This window comes from Muntiacus reevesi, chromosome 2 (genome assembly GCF_963930625.1).
Source record: "Muntiacus reevesi chromosome 2, mMunRee1.1, whole genome shotgun sequence".
NCBI lineage: Eukaryota > Metazoa > Chordata > Mammalia > Artiodactyla > Cervidae > Muntiacus > Muntiacus reevesi.
In genome coordinates, this window is record NC_089250.1 from 71269052 (window position 1) to 71293889 (window position 24838).

At 49.9% G+C, this 24838-nt stretch overlaps 1 protein-coding gene across 4 annotated transcripts; it reads left to right on the forward strand.

The window, feature by feature from the left end:
• The first annotated feature begins 513 nt into the window (after positions 1-513).
• PABPC1L (poly(A) binding protein cytoplasmic 1 like) lies at positions 514-24553 on the forward strand. 4 transcript variants are annotated; one of them, XM_065919788.1, is made up of 16 exons: positions 514-611; positions 905-1051; positions 3356-3549; positions 8528-8643; positions 10207-10346; positions 10498-10592; positions 12956-13093; positions 13396-13491; positions 17948-18214; positions 19372-19456; positions 20093-20221; positions 20781-20887; positions 21918-22011; positions 23457-23587; positions 23996-24073; positions 24416-24553. In XM_065919788.1, exons 1-15 carry the CDS (start codon positions 527-529, stop codon positions 24065-24067), a joined length of 1896 nt encoding a protein of 631 aa, XP_065775860.1. In that variant the 5' UTR covers positions 514-526; the 3' UTR covers positions 24068-24073; positions 24416-24553. The 4 variants fall into 4 exon arrangements, with proteins under 4 accessions (XP_065775860.1, XP_065775862.1, XP_065775861.1 ...); XM_065919789.1 differs by lacking the exon at positions 514-611 and having other exon boundaries at positions 822-1051; XM_065919791.1 differs by lacking the exons at positions 514-611; positions 905-1051 and adding an exon at positions 1313-1877.
• Positions 24554-24838: the final 285 nt, after the last annotated feature.

The following is a 24838-nucleotide window of genomic DNA, read 5'->3' on the forward strand; positions in this document are numbered from 1 at the left end:
CCACAGAGGTTGGACTTGGTAAACCTTCGGTGTGGAGCACAAGTGGGATCCCTTCGCTGAAAGAGATGATCAGGGAATGTTCCATGAAAGGCTCTTGGCAGAACTCCGGTCAAGGAAGGCCTTAGAGCGGTCTGAAATTCTCACATGGAGCCTTCAGTCCCAAATCACCAAGCCGGGGGATTTCCCTGGCCTTCCAGTGGTTAAGAACCCCACCGCGTGCTTCCAGTGCACCCAGCATGAGTTCGATCCCTGGCCGGGGAACCAGGATCCCCCATCCTGTGCCGTGGGTTGCGGGCGCAAAAGCATATCACCAAAAGGGTTCCAGATGGCTGGGACTAAACCCAGGCTGTCTTGATGACAGAAAGCCTCCTTTCAGGAGGGTAGGTCCACAGGTTTTGAAACGGCATCCTGCAGGGAATTCTCGCGTTTGTAAAACGCACAGAGCACTCGGTAGCCTTTCATCCTTGTGAAGAGGGAATCCTCTAAATTTCACAGCGAGGGGAGACGGGCGAAGGACAAAGACGTGATGGGGATCAAAACCCAGGTCTCTTGCCATGGAGTGCCGTCTCTCTGCGCCGCTGGCGCCAGCCCGGAGCCCTACCCGGGGCCAGGTGAGGACTCTCCCCTCTTCCCGTCCCGGGGCGAGATGCCCCCCACCTGGGGCTTCTTGAAGGCTGAGGGGGGTCCCAGCTGCGGGGGCGGGACCCGAGCGCTCTGGCGATTGGCTCGGGACGGCGGGCGCGGTCAAGGCCGGGGGCGGACGTGGTGGGAAGAGCGCCTCCGCCCCGCGCGCCCCCGCTGCCGTGTCCCGCCCGGGTGAGCGCACGCGGGCGCCGAGCGCGGGGCCGCGCGCCCACCATGAACGCCAGCGGCCCGGGCTACCCGCTCGCCTCGCTCTACGTAGGCGACCTGCACCCGGACGTGACCGAGGCCATGCTCTACGAGAAGTTCTTGCCCGCTGGCCCCATCCTGTCCATCCGCGTGTGCCGCGACGTGGCCACTCGCCGCTCGCTGGGTTATGCCTACATCAACTTCCAGCAGCCAGCGGACGGTGAGCCCCCGGGGGAGTGGGGGGCGGGGAGGGCGACGGACAGACAGACAGACTGTATCCCAGCCACCTGTGCGCTTTCCCGCTGGCTACTCCCGCGTCTTCCATTTTGCAGCCAGGGAAACAGATCCAGAGTTACAGGAGGGGGGCCCTGAGACAGGACCTAGCAGCTAGTGTGCCCCGTACCCTGTTTGGTGCTCCGCCTTCCGGAAGAGAGGTGATGCTGCCGAGTGAAAACAGCCAAGGGCTTTGGGGTCAGCCAGACCTGGGATTAGAAGGCCAGCAACGGTGCGACCTTGACTGAGCAAATGAGTCGTTCTGAGCTTCGGTTACCTGTCTGCAAAATAGGGGTGGTACCTGCCTTTTAGAGTGATTGGGAGGAGAGCAACGCACACCACCTGGTGAGGAAGATTGTGCCCAAGAAGGCACAGGTGATGGTGGGTGGGGCAGCCAGGGGTGCTCGGCCTCGGTCTGCGGCCCTTCCTGACAGCGGATCCCGAGGTCTGCATCAGGCGCCTCCACTTTGGGGAACCCCGAAAAGCTGCCTCCCCTCCGGAGTCCACAGCCCATTTCTCAGAACTGATAGGATCGATCAGGGCTTACCAGCTGGGTATGTCCTGACTTCGGTTCAGAGCCGAGAGGAGAAAAATCAAGAGCGCTGGGTTTTGTTGGAGCTCTGCCATGAGGGTGTGAACTTGAGCAAGTCGTCACACTTGGCACCTCTTCTTCTGTAAAATGGGACTAAGGCTTGTTCCCCAGGAACCTGGAAGGAATGGGAATTGTGTCTAGGAAGCAGTTCCAGTGTCTTATGGTACATTGTAAGCCCTCGGTAAGTGCTAACCTAAGAAAAATGCTGGTAACTATAGCAGGTGTGAGACTCTGGAGACGTAACCAGAAGAGGCCTGCCCCAGATAAGTCCACAAGGGGGCGCCTTTACCTGAGGCTCCTGGGAGGCTGCGGGGTTCCCTCCTCGGGGAAGGGCAAATGCTGGGGAGGTTTGGCTGGTTTCCCAGCAGGTGACTGAGCTGGATTCCAGGGAGCTTTCCCCTCTGCTCTGCTTCACCCAGCCACTGCCTCTTGCCGTCTTCTGCCAAGTCCTGTACAACCTGATTTTATAGAATGGGAAATTGAGCTCCAGACCGGAGAAGGAGTTTACTCCTGGCTGTTTATGGCAGGACTAGATGGAAAACCCAGACTTCTCCAAACTTGCCCACTGAGTATTCCACGGTTCCTCTCCTTGCCTCTGAAACCAGAAGTGTCCCTGTAGATGGGGACAGCACGCCGCCTGGCAGGACGATGGGCATATGCTGTTGTGCTTAGACATACTACTGTTTACCAAATACCTATTTGAGCTAGGCACAAGGCGCTTTGCACAGGTTATTTAGTTTTTAACACTAAAAAAAAAATTATTTATGTATTTGGCTGCACCTGGTCTTTATTGCAACATGCGGGATCTCTTTTAGTTGCAGCATGCAAACTCTTAGTTGCAGCATGTGGGATCTAGTTCCCTGACCAGAGATGGAACCGGGCCCCCTGCATTTGGGAGCATGGAGTCTTTGTCACTTGACCACCAGGGGAGTGTCACACGTTATTTAATTTTCAGTCTGTCTGACAAGCTGGAGGTGGGTGATATTCTCTCCCACTGTTAGATATAGAAAGTGTGTTAGTCAGTCAGTCGTGTCCGATTCTTTATGACCCCGTGGACTGTAGCCCACCGGGCTCCTCTGTCCATGGAGTTCTCCAGGCAAGAATACTGGAGTGGGTTGCCGTGCTCTTCTCCAGGGAATCTTTCCAACCCAGGGATCGAACCTGAGTCTCCTGCATTGCAGGCGTATTCTTTACCCACTGAGCCACCAGGGAAGTCCTTGAGTAGTATAATCATCAGCACCTCTTTCCAAGTGTAGAAGTGGGCTCAGAGACGTGATGTTCACTTTCCTGAAAGCCATCCTCTTTGGGATCAAATCTCAACTCTGCCACCCAGCACCTCTGAGCTTCGCTTTCTGCAAACTGCTGCCACCCTTGTCATAGGGACTCTCCTGATCATTTCCCCTTTCTGAGCTCAGTTTGTCTTTATAAAATGGGGGTAGGAATTCATGCTTATTTCACTATGATAAAAGAGTTGAAGGAGATCCTACCTGGAAGTCACACACATGAATTCTATTTATTCCTCTTGAGCCTTCAAGCTCTTATCTTGAATGAGACCCAGCCAGTGGCTCATTTATTGATTGGCTTAGCTCCCAATTAAGCTGTTGAGGGCTCAGGGAAAGAAAATATCCTTAATTAGCTCCTTTCTCTCCTCCTGTCCAGCGGAGCGGGCACTGGACACCATGAACTTTGAGGTGATCAAAGGCCAGCCCATCCGCATCATGTGGTCCCAGCGAGACCCAGGACTTCGTAAGTCAGGTGTGGGCAACATCTTCATCAAGAACCTGGAGGACTCCATTGATAACAAGGCCTTGTACGACACCTTCTCCACCTTTGGGAACATCCTGTCTTGTAAGGTCGGTGTGCCTGTTGCAGCGGGGTGGGGCGGGCGGGTGGTTCAGGGTTAGACACCTGGATGATGGTAGAGAGTTAGCAAGCAGCACCTCACTTTACACTTTACAAGGTCTTATCAGTAAAGTTTCAGGTTCAGCTAGCACCCGCATGATAGTCATTCTCAGTTTTATCTTCATAGAACTGTCAAGTGGTCACCTATGGATTGGCTAACTATTGCCGAATAACCAACCACCTCTTAATATAGCAGGTGTCAACAGCAACTATTTATTTTGCTCATAATTCTGCCATTGGTGGTTTGGGCTGAGTTCAGCTGGGCCGTTCCTTTGCTCTTGGCTGGATCCTTCGTATGCCCACTGAGAGCTGGATGGCTCTGCTTCTAGGGAGTGAGTGGTCATCAACTGGACTGTCCTGGCTTTCCTTCTTGTGGACTTTCATCCTCCAACAGGCTCGCTCAGGCTGTTCTCATGGCAATAGTAGGGTCTCAGCAGGTGGAGAGTGGAAGCTCGCCAGGCCTCTTGAGACCTAGGCTCAGAACTAGCGCAGTGTCATTTCATTGCATTCTACTGGCCAAAGTAAGTCATGAGAGCAACCCAAATTCAGAATGAGAGGGCAGTAGACAGTATAGGACAGAACAAGTAGATGCAAGAAGGCCCTCAACTGGGGCCATGGTGGCAGTGGACATCATGTTTGTAGCATTTCTCTTATGATAGAATGGAAATTTCCTAAGAATAGGGATCGTGTTCACCACTGTCTCTCAGTACCTAATGAGATATGGAAACACAGTAGGTACTCAATAAATATTTGTTGGGCTAACAACTGTATTATCACTTGGGAAGGGATGTAGGCATTTCTCTGACTTATAATTGAGGATCAGTGGGCCATACAGCTGGCTAGTCTGTCCTAAAAGGCCTAACCCTGGGTGTTTTTGCCCTCTGATTTTATGAGGATGGTTGGTTGGTTATCTTGCAGCCTTTGGCGTGTCCAGTCTTCTGGGGAGGTGGCCTGGGGAAGGGGGAGTGATGGCGCCCCCATGTGTTAGAACTCTTCCTTGACTCCTACTGTGTGCCAGGCACAGTCCTGAAGTTAAGTGAGGACTTACCCCTCTCTGAGTGAGGGATACTCACTTACCCCTCTCGTGACTCAGAGGGGCACACAGACTAGACGAGGTGGATTAACTGCTAAAGGCGCTCCATGATAGAAAGGGCTGTTTCCTAGCTCTGAGGATCAGTGGAAGGGGAAATCTTAACTGTGTGCTAAGTTCCTACAATAAGAATAGCAGATTTCCCAGTACTTTCCGTGTGCAGATCTTCTGCATGTACATCCTCATTGAATTTCCTCCAGTGGCCTCTTAAGCTGTAAATAGGAGGATGCCTGAGTTACCGTGGAAGGCAGAGAGGCTCAGAACTGGGATCACTTCTTCCCGGGTATATGTTACGGGGGTGGGAAGTAAGTGGCTGAGCCAGGATCTGAAGCAGTAAGTTTGCCGGCTTAGTTGAAACTAACTTAACAGTGATGAGTATGTCTGTCCCCATCATCGAGGGCTTGAGGCTCCCTCTGGATCACTGAGGATTGGAACGAAAGCTCTGTGTGACTTGGGCAAGTCTTTGCAGCCCTAATGAAGCCCTGTTGGGGGCCAGGTTAGGTACAAAGCCTTCAATGTGGTCCATTACCCTGAGTGTTTGCCTTTATATATTATGAGGATGGCAGGTCAGTTACCCTACCCAAGACCCTGGTATATCCAGCCTTCTGGGGAGATGGTGGGGGCGGGAGAGAGGTTGGGAGTGATGGCACCCTCTGTGTTAGAACTTGCCCTTGCATGCTCTCAGGCTGTTGGGAAATTGTGAGACTTTTAGCAACAGCAGGAAATTGAGCTCTGAGGGAGATGCATTGGGATCCAGGGAGACAAAGGCCCAGGAAGGACAGTGCCCTGGGGCTGAGGAAAGGTTTATGAGGTACGGTGGGTCTCCCCTGGTCTGGAGCCAGGCTACCCAAATGCAGAGGCCAGCCAGCCTACCAAGCAGAGAGGCAATGTAACATAGTTGGTTAGACCTTGGACTTTGGGGCCAGGAGTCCTGGGTTCAAATCCTGCCTCTTCCATTTCCCGGCAGTATGGCCTTGGGCTGGTTGTTTCAGCTCTCCATACCTCAGTTTCCTCTAAAAGGGGGCAATGACAAAACCTACCTCGTAGGGTGGTGGTGAATGTATTGGGTGGCCAAAAGTTTCATTTGTGTGTTTCCATAACATCTTACAGAACCCCTTGAATGAAAATTTTGGCCACCCAGTATTAACTCAGGTAATTTTCACAACACAGGTAGCCCTTGAAAGAGTAGTGGACTTCCCATTAAGCATATGTCAAAGTGTTACTTGCTCATCTGTGTCCGACTCTTTGCGACCCCATGGACTGTAGCCCACCAGGCTCCTCTATCCATAGGATTTCCCAGGCAAGAATACTGGAGTGGGTTGCCATGCCCTCCTCCAGGAGATCTTCCTGACCCAGGAATTGAACTAGGCTCTTCTGCATTGCAGGCAGATTCTTTACCGCTGAGCCAGTAGGGAAGCCCATTAAGTATCTACAAGAATCAAATAATTTTTTCTGCTGGCTGGCTGACCTTGGACAAGTCATTTATTCCCATTTTCCCCAATCAGGCATTTGAGACTCAGAGGATAAGAATGGCCTGGAAGGGTTCTTATGACAAGTATATCAGTATGGGATGCCCTTAGCAGGTGTTTGACTTGGAGTGGGGCACAGTCAGTGTGATTAAATCTGAACGGCAGAGCTGGGCTTGAGTTGAAAGTGGAGAGGCCCTACTTGAGGCTGGATGGGTGAGTGTTGGTTATGGATTTGGAAGCAGGACTTGTGCAGCGCCAACTGGAGAGCCTCAGTTGTCAGGCTGGTGTAGTTCTGTGGATTGTAGGAGCTGCTGGGGGTTATTCCCAGAGAGACATGTCACAGTTTCATGTTAGAAAAAGTGTCGCACAGGTCAGCCCAGAAAGAAACTGGGTCGGGAAACTGGGATGGTGGTCAAGGTAGAAAAGTGTCACTTAGCTGAGTGGGCCGTCCCCTAAGGTCACTAGGGGTCTTAGTGCAAATTCAGTCAGAGGAAGGGGGACTCTATGAACCCAAGATCTTTCCTATTCTTGAAGTCTGTCCTAACTTGAGTTGGAAACCTTGCAGAATGGGAGTAGGATGTTTGTGGATCTTTTCAAAATTGGAAACAAGTCTGCTGTTGAAATAACTAATTGGGAAATGTTTTTTGAAAATATTTATTCAGCTGCAATTTTTGCTGAAGCATGTGAACTCTTAGTTGTGGCATATGGGATCTAGTTCCTTGACCAGGGATCAAACCCAGGCCCCCTGCATTGGGAGCATGGAGTTTTAGCCACTGAACCACCAGGAAAGTCCCATTAATTGCTACAGTGTAAACAATGTTGAAAGAAATAAAATAAAGATTCCATCACTTTCAACTCTAGTTCCCCAAAATAGTAATTCTTAACAGTTTTGCATGTCTGTTTAAAGATTTCTTTGCCAAGGTATGGAAGCAACCTACATGTCCATGAACGTATAAAGATGATGTGGTTTATGTATGCAATGGAATACTACTCAGCCATAAAAAAGAATGAAAAATTGCTACTTTGCAGGAATGTGGATGGATGTGGAAGGCATTATCCCAAGTGAAATAAGTCAGGAAAAAACAAATACATATGATATCATTTATATATGGAGTCTAAAAAATACAACAGATGAGTGACTATAATTAAAAAAAGAAGCAGCCACAGAGATATAGAGAACAAACTAGTGCTTATCAATGCAGAGAGGAGGAGGGACAGTATAGAGGTGGGGGAGAGGAAGGTACGCAGTGTTGGGTGTAGGATTGCTCAGGGGTATATTGTATAACACAGACTATAACCAATATTCTGTAATCACTGTAAATGGAAGGTCACCTTTAAAAATTATATAAAAAGAAAAATATAGCCATCTCACACTTTCTCTCTCCCTACTTCCTTTCCTTCCTTCTTTTATCTTTCCCCTCTCTGTCACTTTTCCATTCTTTCTCTCTTTGTCTCTCTCACTGCCCATATGTTTTCCACTACATATGTATTTCTTCTGTTAGCAGAAACTTAAATGTTATCAAAAATGTCAAAAAAATTTTCTCAAATGTGTAGATGCCCACTTGAATCCAAGTGGACTTGATTTTTGTTTTCCCCCAGGTAACAATATACCTTACAGGTAACTCTACCAGCCATGAAATCTCTTCAACTATGCATACAGCAGACCAAGATGAATGTAATGTTATTTACTTAACCAGTCTTCTCTCTTCTTTTTTTTTTTTTGGCCTGCCAATAAATAGATTTGTTTATTTACAACAGATCAGCATTAATAAAATGTACAAATTGAGTGTATAAATATTAGAAACAGTGTATCATTATTACTATATGCCAGAGACAGTGAAGTGAGGTGGTTCAAGTCTCAGTTTGGGTATTCACTAGCTGTACAGTCTGGACCAATTTATGAAGCCTCTGTTTCATTTCACTTACCTGTAATAGAGGTTAATAACTTCTGCCTCATAGTGTTATAACAGGGATGAAAGAAGTTAATTTCACACAAGCAGCATTTGGGACGCCAGTCTCCTCTGATGGACACTTGGGTTGTTTCACGATGCAGCAAGGGAGGGCAAGTGACTTGAATCTAATCCTTTTATCCATTGTGTTAGGAAGATCATTAGAAGCTGGTCTGTGGTATAGACAAGACCTGTGTTCAATCTGAGGATTCTGTCCCTCTTTACTGTGTGATCGTAAGCAAATAGATTGACCTCTCTGAGCTTTCATTTCCCATCTGTAAAATAGGGCTGTCGCATGGCACAGGATTGTCTTGACAGGCAGGGAGCCAGCACTCAGACGTTGGTCATTTATCACGATTGTCACTCTTTTCTACGGGAACCTCCTGTTGGATGCTCTGTGTCCTGTTTCCCTGTGGCGCAGGTGGTGTGTGATGAGCACGGCTCCCGCGGCTTCGGCTTTGTGCATTTTGAGACCCACGAGGCTGCGCAGAATGCCATCAGCACCATGAACGGAATGCTGCTGAATGACCGCAAAGTGTGAGTGAGGAGCTGGGGGGCGTGGGGTCAGGGCCAAAGGAGCAGAGTCATGGTACCGCCAGCCTGGGACCAGTCCTACTGCTGCCAGCTAACGGACACTGGACACAGAGCGGCTGCGGGGTTACCGGCAGTGGGACCTCGCGTGAGCTGCTCAATCTCCCGGGGACTGCCTTTCCTCAAGTAAAACATGGGCCTTCTGACATGTGTTGGAGGGTGATTCTGAATAGTAAATGAGGGGATGCTTTGGAGATTCCAGCTAATGGCCAAGTCATCCATGGACTCAGTGATCTCTGTCTGTTTTCCAACCTTCTCAGTACGGCTGTGAACTTTATTAAACCTTTTGTTTCCTGGGATTTGGAGACAGGGAGGAAGGTTGGCATATGCTTAGCCTGCCACTTTCATGCCTTTAAGTTTGGCATCTTTCCCACTTTACAGATGGGAAAATTGAGTCACAGGTACTGGAGAGAATCTGCTCTGGTGATTTTCTCAGTTAGTTCTGGTTCTTTTTTTTCTTTCTTTTTTTTTTTTTTCTGGCTATACCAGGTCTTAGTTGCAGCATTTGTGATCTAGTTCCCTGACCAGGGATCAAACCCAGCCGCTTGCATTGGGAGTGTGGTGTCTTAGCCACTGGACCACCAGGGAATTTCCCCCTGGTTCTGGTTCTGCTCATCAGATGGCCCAGCCCTAAGTCTGAGGCTGTGCAGTGGAGGAGACTTTGAGCTGTGAAATGCCCAGGGTCATTTTGTCCAGAGTTTCTCCATCAGTGAACGTGAACTTTGGTGGGCTTTCCCTGAATCTCCAGAAGTGTGTTTCTATTTTTGGCAGCTTTAGTTTGTCTGTTTTCCTGTTACCTGGTTTTCTTCCATTTTTGGTGCCAGCTATAACTATCTGCACTAAATGTCTTATAGGTACCTCAAGTTTTCTTATGCTTTCTTTGTTTTCCTTAATCTAGGATAGTTTCTTAGGTTTTATGTTTATGTAGACTTGGAAACTACAATTTTTAAACTTCATATTATATTTAAATTATTTCAGTGCCTCCCGCCCCCACCCTGCCACCTGCCCTAGTGACACTGGCATAAACTGCATCTGGTTCTCTCACAACCAGCGCACCCAATACATGTTAAATGAATAAGCAAATCCCTGTGATGTGAGTTTGATCCCCAGTTTTACTGGAATGAACATTGAGGCTCAGAGAGGTTAGTAACTTGCCTGGGGTCACATAGCTTGGCAGCTACCGAGTGAGGATTCAAGCCCTTTTCTGTGTGACTCCCAACTCTGTGCTCTTGTCTCTTGGGCACTCAGCTGCCTCATGTGCAATAGGAGATCCAGTGCATTTGTCCCAAGAGGAAAGTCATCTGAACCTTATTCTGGGACATAGAGTCTTGGCTGTTGGAGGTGGTTTGGTCTTGGAATATTGTCCTGCCCAATCCCCAGATGAGGAGTACAGAGGCCCTAAGGCCGCGAAAATTGACTCAAGGGACCCAGGCCTGCTGCGTGGGCTGGAGCAGGAATGGGGGCAGTTGATGGCAGCCGTAGGCACCTCCCCACCCTGTGTGTCCACAGCTTCGTTGGCCACTTCAAGTCCCGACGGGAGCGGGAGGTGGAGCTGGGCGCTCGGGCCATGGAGTTCACCAACATCTACGTGAAGAACCTCCACGCGGACGTGGACGAGCAGCGCCTGCAGGACCTCTTCTCCCAGTTTGGTGGGCGTGTTACCCAAGGGAGTTGAGGATCACTTCTATTCCCAGCTCAGGCTGTGGGGAGGGCCCCCGGGGCCTCCTGAAGGCTTGGGGGAGGGTGGGGGACTTCTCGGGGCTTCCTGGATGCCCCTTTGAGCCGAGTTGCCCTTCCCAGGGAAGATGCTGAGTGTCAAGGTGATGAGGGATGACAGTGGCCACTCCCGCGGCTTTGGCTTTGTCAACTTCGAGAAGCATGAGGAAGCCCAGAAGGTAGGAGCATCCCCATGGCCCTGTTTCATGGAGGAGGTGCGGAGCCAGGCCTGGGAACAAGGGAGATTAGGAGCGGAGGGCTCCAGCTGCCCATGGAGGAAAAAGTCCCTCCTAGAATGGGTCCACAGGAGCCAGGGCCCTTCATGCCTGTGGTGAAGGCAGGTACCTTCTGCCTCCTCTGGTTGCTTCCATACCCTGAGGTTGGCTGGCTTTTCACAGAATCTTACTACATGGGAGCTAGTAGGGGCCTTTGAGACAGCCATTTTTTTGGCCCTTCACGTGGCATGTGGGATCTTAGTTCCCTGTCCAGGGATCTAACCCTCACTCCCTGCAGTGGAAGTGCTGAGTCGTAACCACTGGACCACCAGGGAAGTCCCAGCCATTACCCTCTTCTTGACTTGATGGTGGGACTGAGGCCAGGGAGGGGCGGTGCCATGTTATTCCTTGCTTCCAAGCCTTTGCAGACGTTTTCTCAAAACACTTCCCCTCCCGTATTCTTTAGACCAGTGCTGTCCACTGGAAATATAACATGGGCCACATATGCAGTTCAAAACTGTCCAACAGCCATGCTAGCAAGGATAAGAAACCCCCATAATTTTAATAATATATTTTGTTATTCAAATGATCACTTCAATGTGATATAACAGTGATATAATTGTGATACAAAATTTATATTGATAAACACTGAGATTTTTACATTTCCTTTTTTGTATTCTTTGAAATCTGGTGCCTCTAGCACATGGCAGTTCAGACTAGCCATATTTCAAGTATTCAGGAGCTGCATGTGACAAGTGACTGCCATGTTGGACAGTGTAATTATAGATTATTGACAGGTCTCAGCTTATACTTTTCCCTCATCAGGAAGCCACCTCTTCCTGTCCTCGATGCTTCTGATGAGGTGCCCCTCCTATCTGTCTCCATCATTAGCCCAGATTCTCCTTGGATAGAACTGAGGGCAGAGACTGGGTCTTGTGTCACCGTTAAATCTCTAGTATTGCTGGTAGGTACTAGGTACATATATCCTGAGCTAGAGAAAGGTTCAAGGTCATACCATGAGTAACAGAGGGTTAATGTCCTATTTTGCCTCTCACCATGAAGCTGGTTCCATGGCTGCTGCCCCATTAAGCTCACTGGTCATGGAAGAGCTCAGCCTACGGTGGGATCCTGGGCCCATCTGGAGAGCAATCACTTCTCACTGAGCATGCACCACAGGCCAGGTGCCGCCTGGTTTTTCATATGCTCTCCTGTCTCTCCCTCCAGTGTGGGCTCTACTGTAATTATCAGGATCCAGCAGGTTGTAGCTAAGAAGACAGATCATTGGAGTTAGGACCAGTTCTTTCTCTGAAGTTTTATTCTTAAGTAAAGGGCTCCTTTGAAAACTTACTTTTTGTGTCCTTGAACTAGTCCTGTCCTTTTGTAGACTTTGATTGTCCCAACTATAAAATGGTAAGTTGGAGTAGATGGATGAAGCTGGCAGGGGAAACCATAATCTCCAAAGTCTTAGGTAATGACCTGAGACTCATGTAGACAGTCAGTTCTTGGGGGCTCAGTGTTTTTACATATATTTACGTTCATCTGCATGTTTAGGTAGAGAAGCAAGTCATCATCATGTGAAAGTATTTACTAATGAACTGACCACTTAAAAATTCAGTTCCCTTCCAAACATTTCTCCTCCCTAACACCAGTGTCTAATCCACATCTTTGAGTCAATACACATATGGGTCTGCCTTTTGCAGATTTTTGCAGATGAACTGATGCAAATTCAGTTCATTATGAATGGGCTGCAGAAAGACATTTTACCTCTTAAAGAAGATGTAGGATTTCATGGAATCAAAACCACTGACAGTTTGGGATCTGGCAGGCTTAGATCAGTTAACTGAAGGAAAATCAACATGGGTTAAGAAGTCAATGCTTCTAAACTAAAGCCTTCATAGTTAGCAAAAAGGGTTCTCTGTGCTGTGAAACCCCAACACGAAGGCTGTGGATGACAGCATCACACCATTTTGAAAGAATTATGCTTGTTGCTTTGTTCAAATCATCAGTGTGTAGTTACACTTGGAACCTACTAAATATTAAGTATGGGAAACGTTGCAAATTAAAATTTCACTTTTTAAAGTAAAGTTCAAAGCAATTAAAAAAATATTTACAGTTTACTCTGAAATTTTGTCCCATGTTTTTTAAAAAAGTGGATTCACTTTAAATGGCCTTGATCCTGGTACCAGTTAACTCTCAGCTAACAAGGCTGGCCTGACTTGCAGGTGGCGCCCCCTGGACCCAGAAGATGGGACTGGAGGCCAGGTTAAGACCAAGGGCTCATGAGAGTGGTTACCAATGAGGTAACTGGTTGCCTCTTCTCTGCACAGGCTGTGGTGAACATGAACGGGAGGGAGGTGAGCGGGCGGCTGCTCTACGTGGGCCGGGCCCAGAAGCGGGTGGAGCGGCAGAATGAGCTGAAGCGCAGGTTTGAGCAGATGAAGCAGGACCGGCTGACCCGTTACCAGGTGAGGGTCAGGCTTCCTGGGGCAGCTGCTTCGATGTGACAGTGTGTGTGCCGCCCTGAATGTGGCTCCCTCCCCCAGCAGTCCCACTTCCAGAAACTTGGCTTTGGGGATGGGAGAAAGGGGAAGGGGTTGTAGCTTCCGGGTGCTGGGCTGGCTGAGTGATGGGTAGGGTGCCGGAGCGCTGCCTGCTGGGAACTGGAGGCTTGGTGGGCGGAGCCCATATAAGCCCCTCCTTCCATCCCAAGGCATTCTGGGACTTGGAGGGGAAGGGTCGCTTCTAGCGGGTGTCCTTTTCCTTCTAGGGCGTGAACTTGTATGTGAAGAACCTGGATGACTCCATAGATGATGAGAAACTGAGGAAAGAGTTCTCTCCCTATGGAGTGATCACCAGTGCCAAGGTGAGGGCCTGGGGCACCCACAGGGGGTCCGTAGCCTTCCCTCCCATCCTCACTGCCCTTGAACACCCCACCCACGCCCTGCCTTGTGGCTTTCAAGGAGTTGGTGGTGCTATGCTGCTCCTTCCGGAGTGAGAACTGGGTCTGACCCCACTGAAGCTTGTTGTTTATCTGCATCTTATCTGGACTGGAAGGGAAGAGGGTAGAAATACAGCCCCACTCACACAGCTAGACTTATTGGGGCTCACTGTAACCTAGGTTCATTCAACAAGCATTTATTGAGTGCCTACTGTATGCCAGATACCAGAAATTATGTCTCAGAATTTCCATTGACTTATGTTGTCTGGCCCTGGCCAGTGATATAACCCCTTTCTGGGCCTCAGTTTCCCCATATGGAAAATGAAAGAGTTGGCCTGCATCATTCTTTGCTCATTATTTATTGAGCACCTGCTGTGTGCTCACCCCTCTTAGCATCAGAGAAGTGGTGTTGGCTCTGTGACCTTGAGCAGATGTCTTCCTAGGCCCCTCTGTAAGATGAGGGTGATGGACTCCCTGGATGATTCTGAACCCTGGCTTCTCATTAAAATCCCCTGGAGAGCTCTAAAGTAGACTCCCAAGTCAGAGAACCTGAATGTAGATATCTGAGCATCTTAATTTAAAAGCTCCCCAGATTTAAAAAAAAATATTTATCTGGCTGTCTCAGGTCTTGGTTGTGGCATGTGGGTCTTTGTGGTGCACAGATGCCCTAGTTATGGCACGCAGGCTCAGTTGTTGCAGTTTGCGGGCTTCATTGCCCCCAAGGAATGTAGAATCTTAGATCCCTGACCAAGAATCGAACCCTTGTCCCTGGCATTGCAAGGTGGATTCTTAACCACTGGGCCACCAGGGAAGTCCCTCCCCAGATTATTTTTAAGAAGAAAGACACAGTGATCATTCATTCCGTACTTGAGCACCTGCTGTTTTGCCATGCCCTGTGGGGAGCACACAGGAATAAGTCAGATGTAGTCCTTGCTCTTGAGTAGCTTATAGTCTTGTGGGGAAGTCAGATGCATCACTAACTCAAGTCTACTATAGGGGGTGGTGGGGGTGAGGTCAGTATAGGAGGCAGAGATGTGGTAACTTAGCAGAAGGGGAAGGAGGACTTCCTGTAAGAAGTAGCAGTGGCAGCAGCATTTTCCTTGGCTGTGAAGAGGTAGGGAGCTGCGGGTGGGAATGAAGAAATTTCCGAAGAGATCAGTGTGGGTGAGGGCCTTGGGACCTACACATGTAGTGTGATGGTTGGGGAGTGGTCTAGAAGTTCTTTTGCCTGTTGAATCCTTTTTAAATGTCCTTCAGGGAGCCTGTTATTTGGGGATGAGGTTCTAACAATTTCTGAGTTAAGGACCTTTTCTCAAAAAAAAAAAAAAAGGAAGCTATGGGACATGTGAATTAAACACCAGTAACTCTGATTCAGTTGAACAATCAGTAAGCTGAAAAATTTGATTTGTATAAAGTTCTGGGCCCTCTTTGCTGGCCAATGCATACTTTATATAGTACTGTGGTTGTAAGCTGGGATTTTAAAGTTAATCATAACTAGGTCTAAATTCCAGTGCTAGCATTAACTAGTTATAGAACCTGAAGGAAGCTATTTGGTTTACTTACCCATCTGTAAAATATGGGGGTAATATTACCTACTTTGAGAGGTGTCCTGAGAACTAAAAGTCCTGCCAGTGGAGTACCTGCCCGTGATAAGTAGTGAAATAATGATCTAATTGTTTACACTTCTTGTATATAACTTCAGAAGGCTCACTGACCTCCTTGAGGAACTCTTGAATTGAAGGGAATTGTTAAAATCTGGATTGCTTAGAGATGAGGCACACTGGGGTGATTATCTTGTTATAAAATGGAAATTTTATATAATCTTACATAATTTATTTTCTATTTTATAAAATAATGCTTGAAAATGAGATGATAGTGTTGTAAACATGTTATATAGATTAAGTTCATAGTGAGCTCTGCATAAGTATTCATCGTATAATTTTCTATCTTTTTAAAACTACCTAATAGTAGTTCTTATTAACTTGTTAAAACATTGTTTTTGTGCCAAGAAAATTTGGTTGTCTGATAAAGCTTATGGACCCCTTCTGAAGATATTTTTAAATGCATAAAAGAAAATTCATAGTATTACAAAAAACAGCTGTATTGAAATATATTTGTTAAAATACTAAGGTGACAGCAGTATGTGCTCCTTTAGTAATGCATCAAGCTATAAGATCGAAAAGAAAAAAAACTAAGATCTGGGGGAATTCCTTGTCCATCCAGTGGTTAGGACTCTGAGCTGTCACTGCTGAGAGCCCAGGTTCAGTGACTTTCGGGGAGCCAAGATTCCCACAAGCCACATGGCATGGTCAAAAGAAAAAACTAACCCTAACCCTAACCCTAACTGCAAGACTAGTGAAGTGGCAATGAGCCTAAAAGATTGAGGTAAGCAATAATTAATGTGATTGGAAAATATCCCTCTTGACAAAGTCCACACAGCTAATGCTACTTTATTTTTTCTTTGCCTGTATTCAGAATAGAAGGAAATGCTAATGTGAAAATATGCTATTTTTTCCCCATCGAAGTTCACAGACCCCTAGAGTTCTATCCAATGATCTTTCTGAGGGGATCTGTGAATGCTCAGGTCAAGACCTTGTATGAATGGGTAGCAAAGTGCAGTTGAAAATCACTGATGTTAGGGTGTGGGCTCTAATAGAGCAGATTTACAATGTTCTCAGCTCAAGTCTTCATGGAGTCAGGCCAGTGTCTTGACCGTAAAAAAAAAAAAAAAATCAGGAATCGTAAATGCAATATGGATTGAATCTTGGAAGAGAGAAATGTTAGGAAGGCCAGTGAAATCTGAATGAAACCGGTGGTTCAGTTAATAGCATTGTAGATAATAATTCATAGTATTGTCCCAATCAGTTGATATTGTAGTTTTGTCCCAGTGTTAACATGGTACATTTGTCAAGCTAGGTGAAAAGTATGTAGTAAGTCTGTACTGTTTTTGCAACTTTTGTATAAATCTAAAGTCCTTCCAGAGTAGAAAGGTTTTGTTTTTTTTCTTAAAAATCACCTTTATAACTGATATGAGCCAGGTTGGAAAAGTGGCTTCTTTTTTCTTTTTAAATATGTATTAATTTGGACTGCTCAGGGTCTTGGTTGTGGCATTCAGGATCTAGTTCCCTGACTAGGGATTGAACCCGGGCCCCTAGCATTGGGAGCACAGAGTCAGCCCCTGAACCATTAGGGAAGTCCCAGAAAGGTTACTTTAATAGTTTGAAAAAGACTAAGAATCTCTTCACGAGATTTTCAAAGAACTTGGCTCATGCCTTGCCAAGGCAGTGGAGGTTTTCCAGCACTGTGCATTGGGTTTAGTTGTGGCAAATTTGTGACCCGCTGGCTGGGTGACCCTGGACAAGTTATTCTTTTTTTTTTTTTTTTCATAGTAGTGAGGATTTTTGTTTCTATTGCAAAGAAAATCAACATGATAAAGCACCAAAAATACAAATTCAAATTATTTTCCTCTTCCAAACAAATCCCTTTAATGGAGTCTCTAGAAACTACAGCTCTTAAGAGCATCCCACGTTGTCCATAATTCACAAATGAACTACAGAACTGTATGGGTAGTTTAATGAAACCCAGGGAGTAGTTGAAATACAGATTTTTCATCACAGTGACGCCCACCAAGAGGTTTAAGATTGTAGCCTGGCTGAGGAACCCTGCCCCTAAATTTTAACCTGTCCCAAACTATCGACCCACTTCATTATAGCCTCACTGATGAAGGCAGATATAGTAACAATTTAAAGCAGCTTTTCATCACTACTTAGGAACATCTTTTAAAAAATATTTATTTATTTGCCTGTGTCGGATCTTAGTTGCAGAGCGCGGGCTCTCTATTTGCGGCTTCTGTGGTTGCAGCTCATGGGCTTAGTACCTCTGAGGCATGTGGGAATCTTAGTTCCTGACCAGGGATTGAGCCCACCTCAGCTGCATTGTATGGTGGATTCTTAACCACTGGACCACCAGGGAAGTCCCAGGAAAATCTTTAGGAGGAAAATTTAGTGGTCAAAATGCACTCTGAAATGCACCTGTTCTCACTAACTCTGGGGAATGGTCTAGTAATTGAGGAACAGCCCCCAGGTAGCTGGCGGGCTGGTCTTGGGTAGGTCATCCTGAGCCTCACTTCCATCACCTGTAAAGTGGGTGTGGCCATGCCTCCCCACTCAGGTGGCTCTGCATGTCAAATGCGAAGGCCTGTCAAGCATCTGGCATGCAGTGGGCCTCAGTAAATTTAAGGGTGAGAGGACCTCCATCAATTGCAACTTCTCCTGGGTGCCCTCTGCACCAGGCCTTCCCCCTCCCCGGGGAAGGGAGGGGAACTTGACCCCCAGAGTCTTCCTTCTTCACCCCAGCAGCCCTTGTCTTGTCTTGCTTTTAGGTGATGACAGAGGGTGGCCACAGCAAAGGGTTTGGCTTTGTGTGTTTTTCCTCTCCAGAAGAGGCGACCAAGGCCGTGACAGAGATGAATGGGCGCATCGTGGGCACCAAGCCACTGTATGTGGCGCTGGCCCAGCGCAAGGAAGAGCGGAAGGCCATCCTGACCAACCAGTACATGCAGCGCCTCTCCACCATGCGGGCTCTGGGCGGCCCCATCATGGGCTCCTTCCAGCAGCCTGCCAGCTACTTCCTGCCCGCTGTGCCCCAGGTGACTGCCTGCCCGCCTTCCGTCCCTGATGGCCAGGAAGAGCAGGCAGATCCAAGCTTTGCTGGCATAGAGGGATTCCCAGGGTGCTTCTGCTGGAAACTCAACTCGGCAAGGTGGCCATGGTCACCCCACCTCTGAAAGGGGTAATAGTGTGTCTGTCCAACAGTGCTTCCTGATCTGGGAGAGATTTGTGAATGTTGTGCAGAGAAGGATACTCTGTGGTCAGATACTGGGTTGGCCAAAAAGTTCATTCACGTTTTTCCTTGAGTTCAGTCCTCAGTCGTGTCTGAACTGACTCTGTGACCCCACGATCCATGGCATGCCAGGCCTCCCTGTCCATCACCAACTCCCGGAGTCCACCCAAACCCATGTCCATCGAGTCGATGATGCCATCCAACCATCTCATCCTCTGTCGTCCCCTTCTCCTCTTGCCCTCAATCTTTCCCAGCATCAGGGTCTTTTCCAATGAGTCAGCTCTTCGCATCAGGTGACCAAAGTATTGGAGTTTCAGCTTCAACATCCATGAGCTGTGATGGAAAAACCTGAACAAACTTTTTGGCCAACCCAATACATTGGGAAAAGATTGCATTAAGCCAGACAAGCCTAGATTTCTTCACTGTGTACCTTCTTCTATGGTAATATGCCAGCAGGCACCATGACTTTCCCAAACTGGCAGGATTTGCAGAGTCTCCCAACTGAGATGGTCATTTTTGTGGGCTGTCTGCTAACATCTCTCCTGGTTGTTGATGTCCTGAGGGGTCTGGTTTGGGGAGGGAGCTTGTGTGACCTGGAGGGGTAGGAAGATGAATGGCTCAGAGGATGGGGAACATTCCTTCCCCTTAGCGGTTACTTAAGCTGACATGAGGACAGTGGGATGTGTCACCATTTTATCTAGGTCACTGGGCTAGTACCACTGATCAGCAGAGCAAGGACTGAGCCTGAGATCTTGCCCTGAAGGGCCCAGGGCTAACAGACCTCCTAAGATGGGAAGCAGGAGCCTTCACCCCAACTTTGTGGGTATTTGCTGACCAGTCCCCTGGAGGGGAGACTGGCATTCCTGCAGTGGTGTCCTTGAGGGATGCAGTTGCTCATGGCCTCCCCCTGCGCCCCCCAATGCTGCCAGCCCCGTTCACTCCAGGTCTTTCCCTCCTACACAGCCTCCAGCCCAGGCTCCGTACTATGGCTCTGGCCCACCCATCCAGCCTGCCCCCAGGTGGACGGCCCAGCCACCCAGACTGTCATGTGAGTGACCCAGCCCGTCCCCCATCACGTGCCCCTCCCGGGGCGGGGGGAGGAGCAGAATGTGTTAAAGATGTGGACTTGGGGGTCAAGCCTGGTCCTGCTGCTTCCTAGTCATTTGGGTGGGTGACGTCACCCCTCTGAGCCTCGGTTTCCTCTTGTGAACATGAGCCTGAGTGAGATGCATGTAAAACACCAAGGACAGGGCTGTGTGCATGTAGAAGACACGCACACGTGAGCTGTCACCTTCAGTGAGCTCCAAAGGCTCTCCTGATTGGTGGTGGTGAAAGTTCCTGCAAAGCTGAGGAAACGAAACTCCATTGGCAGTACTGTTGAGGATGGTCCTTCTCTTCAGAGGGAAGTTCACCCTGACCTGAAGCTGACTTTGGGGGGCCCAGGGTGTGTGGTCCTGATACCTATGCCTCTTGGGGTCCCGGGTAGACAGAAGTTGGCTTTGTAATTGCAGATTTCCATCCCCCTCCTCTGGAGGTCTGGGTCTCGGGTGAATTCCCTCCCTCCGCTGTCTGCCTTTCATGCTCACCTTGCCACCCCTTCCTCACCTTGGAACTGTCAGGGTGCAGTGTGTCGCTCTGATTGTTCCACTCGGCTAAACTTTCTCCGTGTTCCCTGTGCCACAAGCCGCTTACTCGCCCAGGGCCTCGGTGGTCCGGCCAGCAGCCATGTCTCGACGCCCCTTGGCCCCCGTTGGAAGCTCCAGGCAGGTCTCCACCCACGTGCCACACCTGGTGCCCCACACCCCGCGAGTGGGTGAGTGTGGGCAGGGCCAAGAGGAACCGAATGGGGAGCGGAGGCCGGGGGGGTGGGGCGGGGGGCAGCGCAAGGGCTTGCTGCTGGGGTTGATGCTGGTGGGGAGTCAGAACCGGCCTCCACGGTGACCCTGCCGCTGGCCCTCTTGGAGGGCAGTGCTGGCACTGGAAGCTGTGCAGTGTGGCAGTCTGCGTGGGCTCCAGGGTCCTACAGACCTCGTTCTGGGGCTGACTCACTGTGATCTTGCTTGCTGCTGACCCTGGTATCCTCTTCCCTAAAATCCGGGTGAAAACAGTATCCCTGCTGTGTTATGTGAATGAACACAGTCATACCTTCAGGGGCTCAGCTCCAGATCTGAATCTGAAGTACCTCGGCAGCTGTGAACAGGGGCCCAGGTGCTGGCTAGGAGGCAAGCATCTGTTCCTTCCCCCAGCAGGTGTTTGCACATCTGTGTGTTGACCCTTTACGCCGTTTAGGGAATTCGGTGTGAATGCTGGTTTTGAGCTGTTAGGCTTTTGAGTTGCTGTTGGGCCTTGTCATCCCTACTTGTTTCTTCCAGCCAACATTGGTACCCAGACCACAGGACCCGGTGTGATGGGATGCTGTACCCCTAGCAGGCCTCTCCTGACACACAAATATTCCACGCCAGCACACTGCACTGATAGGGTAAGGCTGGCCCAGCTGCCCTCTTAGTTTGGGCTCCAGGGGTGCCTGACTCAACCCTCTCTAAGGCGTTGCTGGTCTCTGGGCCTTGGTTTTCTTTCTTTTCTTGGCTTGTAAAGTTTCATTTATTAATGTGTACCATCAGAAGAGATATCCTGCCCTCCCCCGTCCCCTGCCTCCGCTTCCCACCCTTACTAACAGAAAGGGAAAAAAGGCTAGGATCACGTTTTGTTTTTTCATCACAAGCCGCTTTGCCTGGGTTATTGCCAGAATTAACTTGGGTTTCCTTAGTACTTAAGTGGTGAGCAGTGAGAATATCAGTCTGCAGAACGGAACTGAAAACATCTTCTGTAATTAAAAGACTGTGTGTTTATCTCCCTGACCCCTAAAAAAGTCTCCAAGTCAGCATTTTCATATCCTGTCTAGAATTTCTGTGTATATACTTCAAACTATTTCCTGCAGAATGAACAAAAGTTGGCTCTAGAGAGCAAAATGATTTTGAAGTTACCAAGATGTGCAAAGTGAAAGTTGAGTCTGACTCTTTCCAGTGACATGGACTATATCCCCCAAAGTCCTCTGTCCATGGAATTCTCCAGGCAAGAATACTGGAGTGGGTTGCCCTTCTTTTCTCCAGGGGATCTTCCTGACCCACGGATCACACCCAGGTCTCCCACATTGCAGGCAGATTCTTTACCAGGGAAAACTCACCAAGAAAGGGTCAAATCACGCTGGGGATGCGGCCATAAAGCTACCTGATTAAGAAGTGCTTATTGGTCAGTAATGTGTAGCTTCACTTGGCCACATGCACTGGTTCCTAGCACCATGGAACAGGTCTGTATTAGAATGTCACTTTGTCTTCTAGTTCACTGTGCCCTTGTTAGGGATTCTGCCCGCCCCTCCCCCCTCGCCAATTGTCCGTATCTTGCCCCCTGTTCCCCCTCTTCCAGAGACTTCCTGGAGGCCTGTGCTCAGCTGCTAGGGGTAGCTTTGCCCTCCTGTGTGGTTAAGGGATGTGTCCCCATACCATGTGCAGGTCCAGGAGCCCGCCGTGCGTGTCCCTGGACAGGAACCCCTGACTGCGTCCATGCTGGCCGCAGCACCACTGCATGAGCAGAAGCAGATGATCGGTGAGTGGCTGGTTCTCCTACCCTGGAGCAGGAGGGGGGCGCGCCACCAGCTGACTCACCAGCTGGAGGTCAGATGTGGAGACCAGGTCCCCAGCCTTAAGCTGACCCTGCTGGGTGACCTTGTTCAAAGCACCTTTACTTCCCAGGCTCTTGTTCATCTTAAAACACTGGTCAGACCAGGCAGTCCGAGATTTCTTCCAGCTTTGCTGTTCCGTGACTTTGACTCAGGCTGGGAGAAACCCCAGATGTGGGGAGATGGGTGGGGGGAGCTCAAGGGGGTAGGAGGAGGAGCAGGAGGGTAGGGTCTCGGGTTTCTGCCAGCAAATGGCCTGTCGGGTGGGTGCTGACGGGAAGAGGCTGTGACCACGTTTCATCGGTCACCCAGTGCCCGCTGCTGGGAGGCAGGATATAAACATGCACTGGGGAAATGGTGTCCCCACACCTGAGCTCCTGTGCATGCATCTCCCTCCTGGCGTCTGGCAGGCCCTGCTGAAGGGTTAGGGTTAGGGTTAATTAAAAGAATGAAATGAACGAGCTCGCCGTGGTCCCTAGGCTCTCTCTTCACCAAGACCTCCAGGCTCTTCTCTGAAGGCCCCCACTGCCTTCACCCCATTGATTACTCAGCTCACTGGGGCTTCTGTCACTTTCCTACCCACCCCTCAAAGAGAAACTCCAAATGGGCTTCCTGGAGGGGGAAGGCTCTGTGGGCAGTGCCCTGGAAACTTCTTCGCTCTCCTCGTGGGAGAAGCCCTCCTGCCCCCACCAATGGCACCTAGCACCCTGTCCTAGCTGCTCCCTCCACATGCCACCACCAGCACGAGGCCCCGTCCCTGGAAGTGCCTGCTGGCGGAACGTGAATTTATTTCGTCTGTTTGGCTCCATCATCCCTCCGAAAAATCAAGTTCCACGTTATTGTATCCTGTCTAGAATTCCATGTGATCCTTCAAATGACTTCTTGCCCAATGAACAAAAATGACTTCTTGCCCAATGAACAAAAATGACTTCTTGCCCAATGAACAAGAGTAGTTTGGTTTTTTCCCCGCCATACCACACGGCATGTGAGATCTTAGTGCTCTGAGCAGGGATCGAACCCACGCCCCCTGCATTGGAAGCACAGAGTCTTAACCACTGGAGTGCAAGGGAAGTCCAGCAAGAGTAGTCTTTAAACTGCAATCAAGGCTGTGCCAGAGCGCCCATGTGCTGTAACGTATAATGTCAAATTGGATTCTTCAAGCCAGCCTCCAAGGTGGGGCTTGCTGTGCTCACCTTACACTTGGGGAAGAGGCTCCTAAGCAGGTTCAGTGACACACCTGGAGGCAGCCACTCTGGGACCGAAACCTGAAATGCCTCTCTGTTGGGTTCCACGATATACCCCGCCCCCTGCCCCCAGGATGCCGGGCTAGCCACCAGGTGTGTGCCTAAGCCTCCGGGACTGTTCTGTACAGGTGAGCGTCTCTTCCCCCTTGTCCACAATGTCCATGCCCACTTGGCCGGCAAGATCACTGGCATGCTGCTGGAGATTGACAACTCGGAGCTGCTGCTCATGCTGGAGTCCCCAGAGTCCCTCAACGCCAAGGTGCGCTGGAGCCTGGGGCAGCGGGGAGGCCTGAGGGTGGAGGAGGGTTACAGAGCCAGGTGTCTGCTGCTGGGGCTGAGGAGGGGGTCTCCTGGCTAACACCTGCTGGGGGTGGGGGTGGGGGAGAGCCTGGTGAAGGGCCTGCGGCTTCAGCCCCTCCCATTCTCTGCAGCTCCGCAGGCAGGACTGTTACAGGGAGCTGTGTTCTGACCCGGCCTAGGGGAAGGATTCCCCCCGCTGTCGGGCTAGGGTAGAAGGTGGCCTTCGGGGGTTTCTGTCCTGGGAGCTGGTGAGCGGTCAGATGACAGCTCTGCAGCAGTGCTGGGGAGGCGGGGGAGGAGAGGCCGTCTCAGGACCCTGCTGGGGCTGTTGCACTGGCCGCCCCCCCCCCCCCCATGTACCCCACAGGTCGAAGAGGCTCTGGCAGTGCTGCAGGCCCACCAGGCCACGGAGCACATGCGAGGAGTGAACCTGCGCTGAGGCCAGGTGGGTGCGGGCGGGCGGGAGAAGGGTGGGCTGAGCCCAGAAGCTAAAGGAACAGGGCAGGGACATTCAGACTCCCTGAGAAGCCTGTGGTGTCACTGGCTTATCTTGGAGGCGTTCGGGGAAGCGGTGAGGATGAGAGGCAAGGACAGACTGTAATGGGAGCTGGCGTGGACTTGGGTGCCCAGTGGAGGGGTGGTTCTCTCGCTGGCTGCCCACCATGGGGGCCCAGCTTAGAACAGGCTGGCCTTGCCCTGGGGCCCGCCTGGTGGTGCTTGGGCTAGCCCGCATCCTTACTTACACTGCCGTGCTAGTTTTAGAAGCATCTTATCTTTTCATCCCCAGAAGATGGAATCCGCACTCCCTTGCCTGAGGAACAGCGTTTCCTGCTCTTGTCTCTAAGGCCCTGTGAGCCATGACTTCCGATTGGGGTGTATCTTACTTGAGCTTTTTGTGGAATGAAGGCTGGTCACCATGCCAACCTCTAACCTGTTGCTTTATGTATTAAAAGTGCTGCAAACTCCACCTTGTCTCTCAGGCGGCCTTGTGTCAGAGGGAGGTGGGCAGGGCTTTGGCTCTAAGGAACAGGAGCCTAGACGTGTGGTAATGCACACACAGGGCCTGTCAACCGTGCCCCCGACAGAGCAGAGCTGCCAGCGACTGAGCGGGGCCGCCTGCCGACGGTGCATCAGGGGGCTGAACAGTTATCACATGGCACCGAAGCGCCACACGTGGGACGTGCCTGGGGGTTCTGGACGCCTGGCTTGA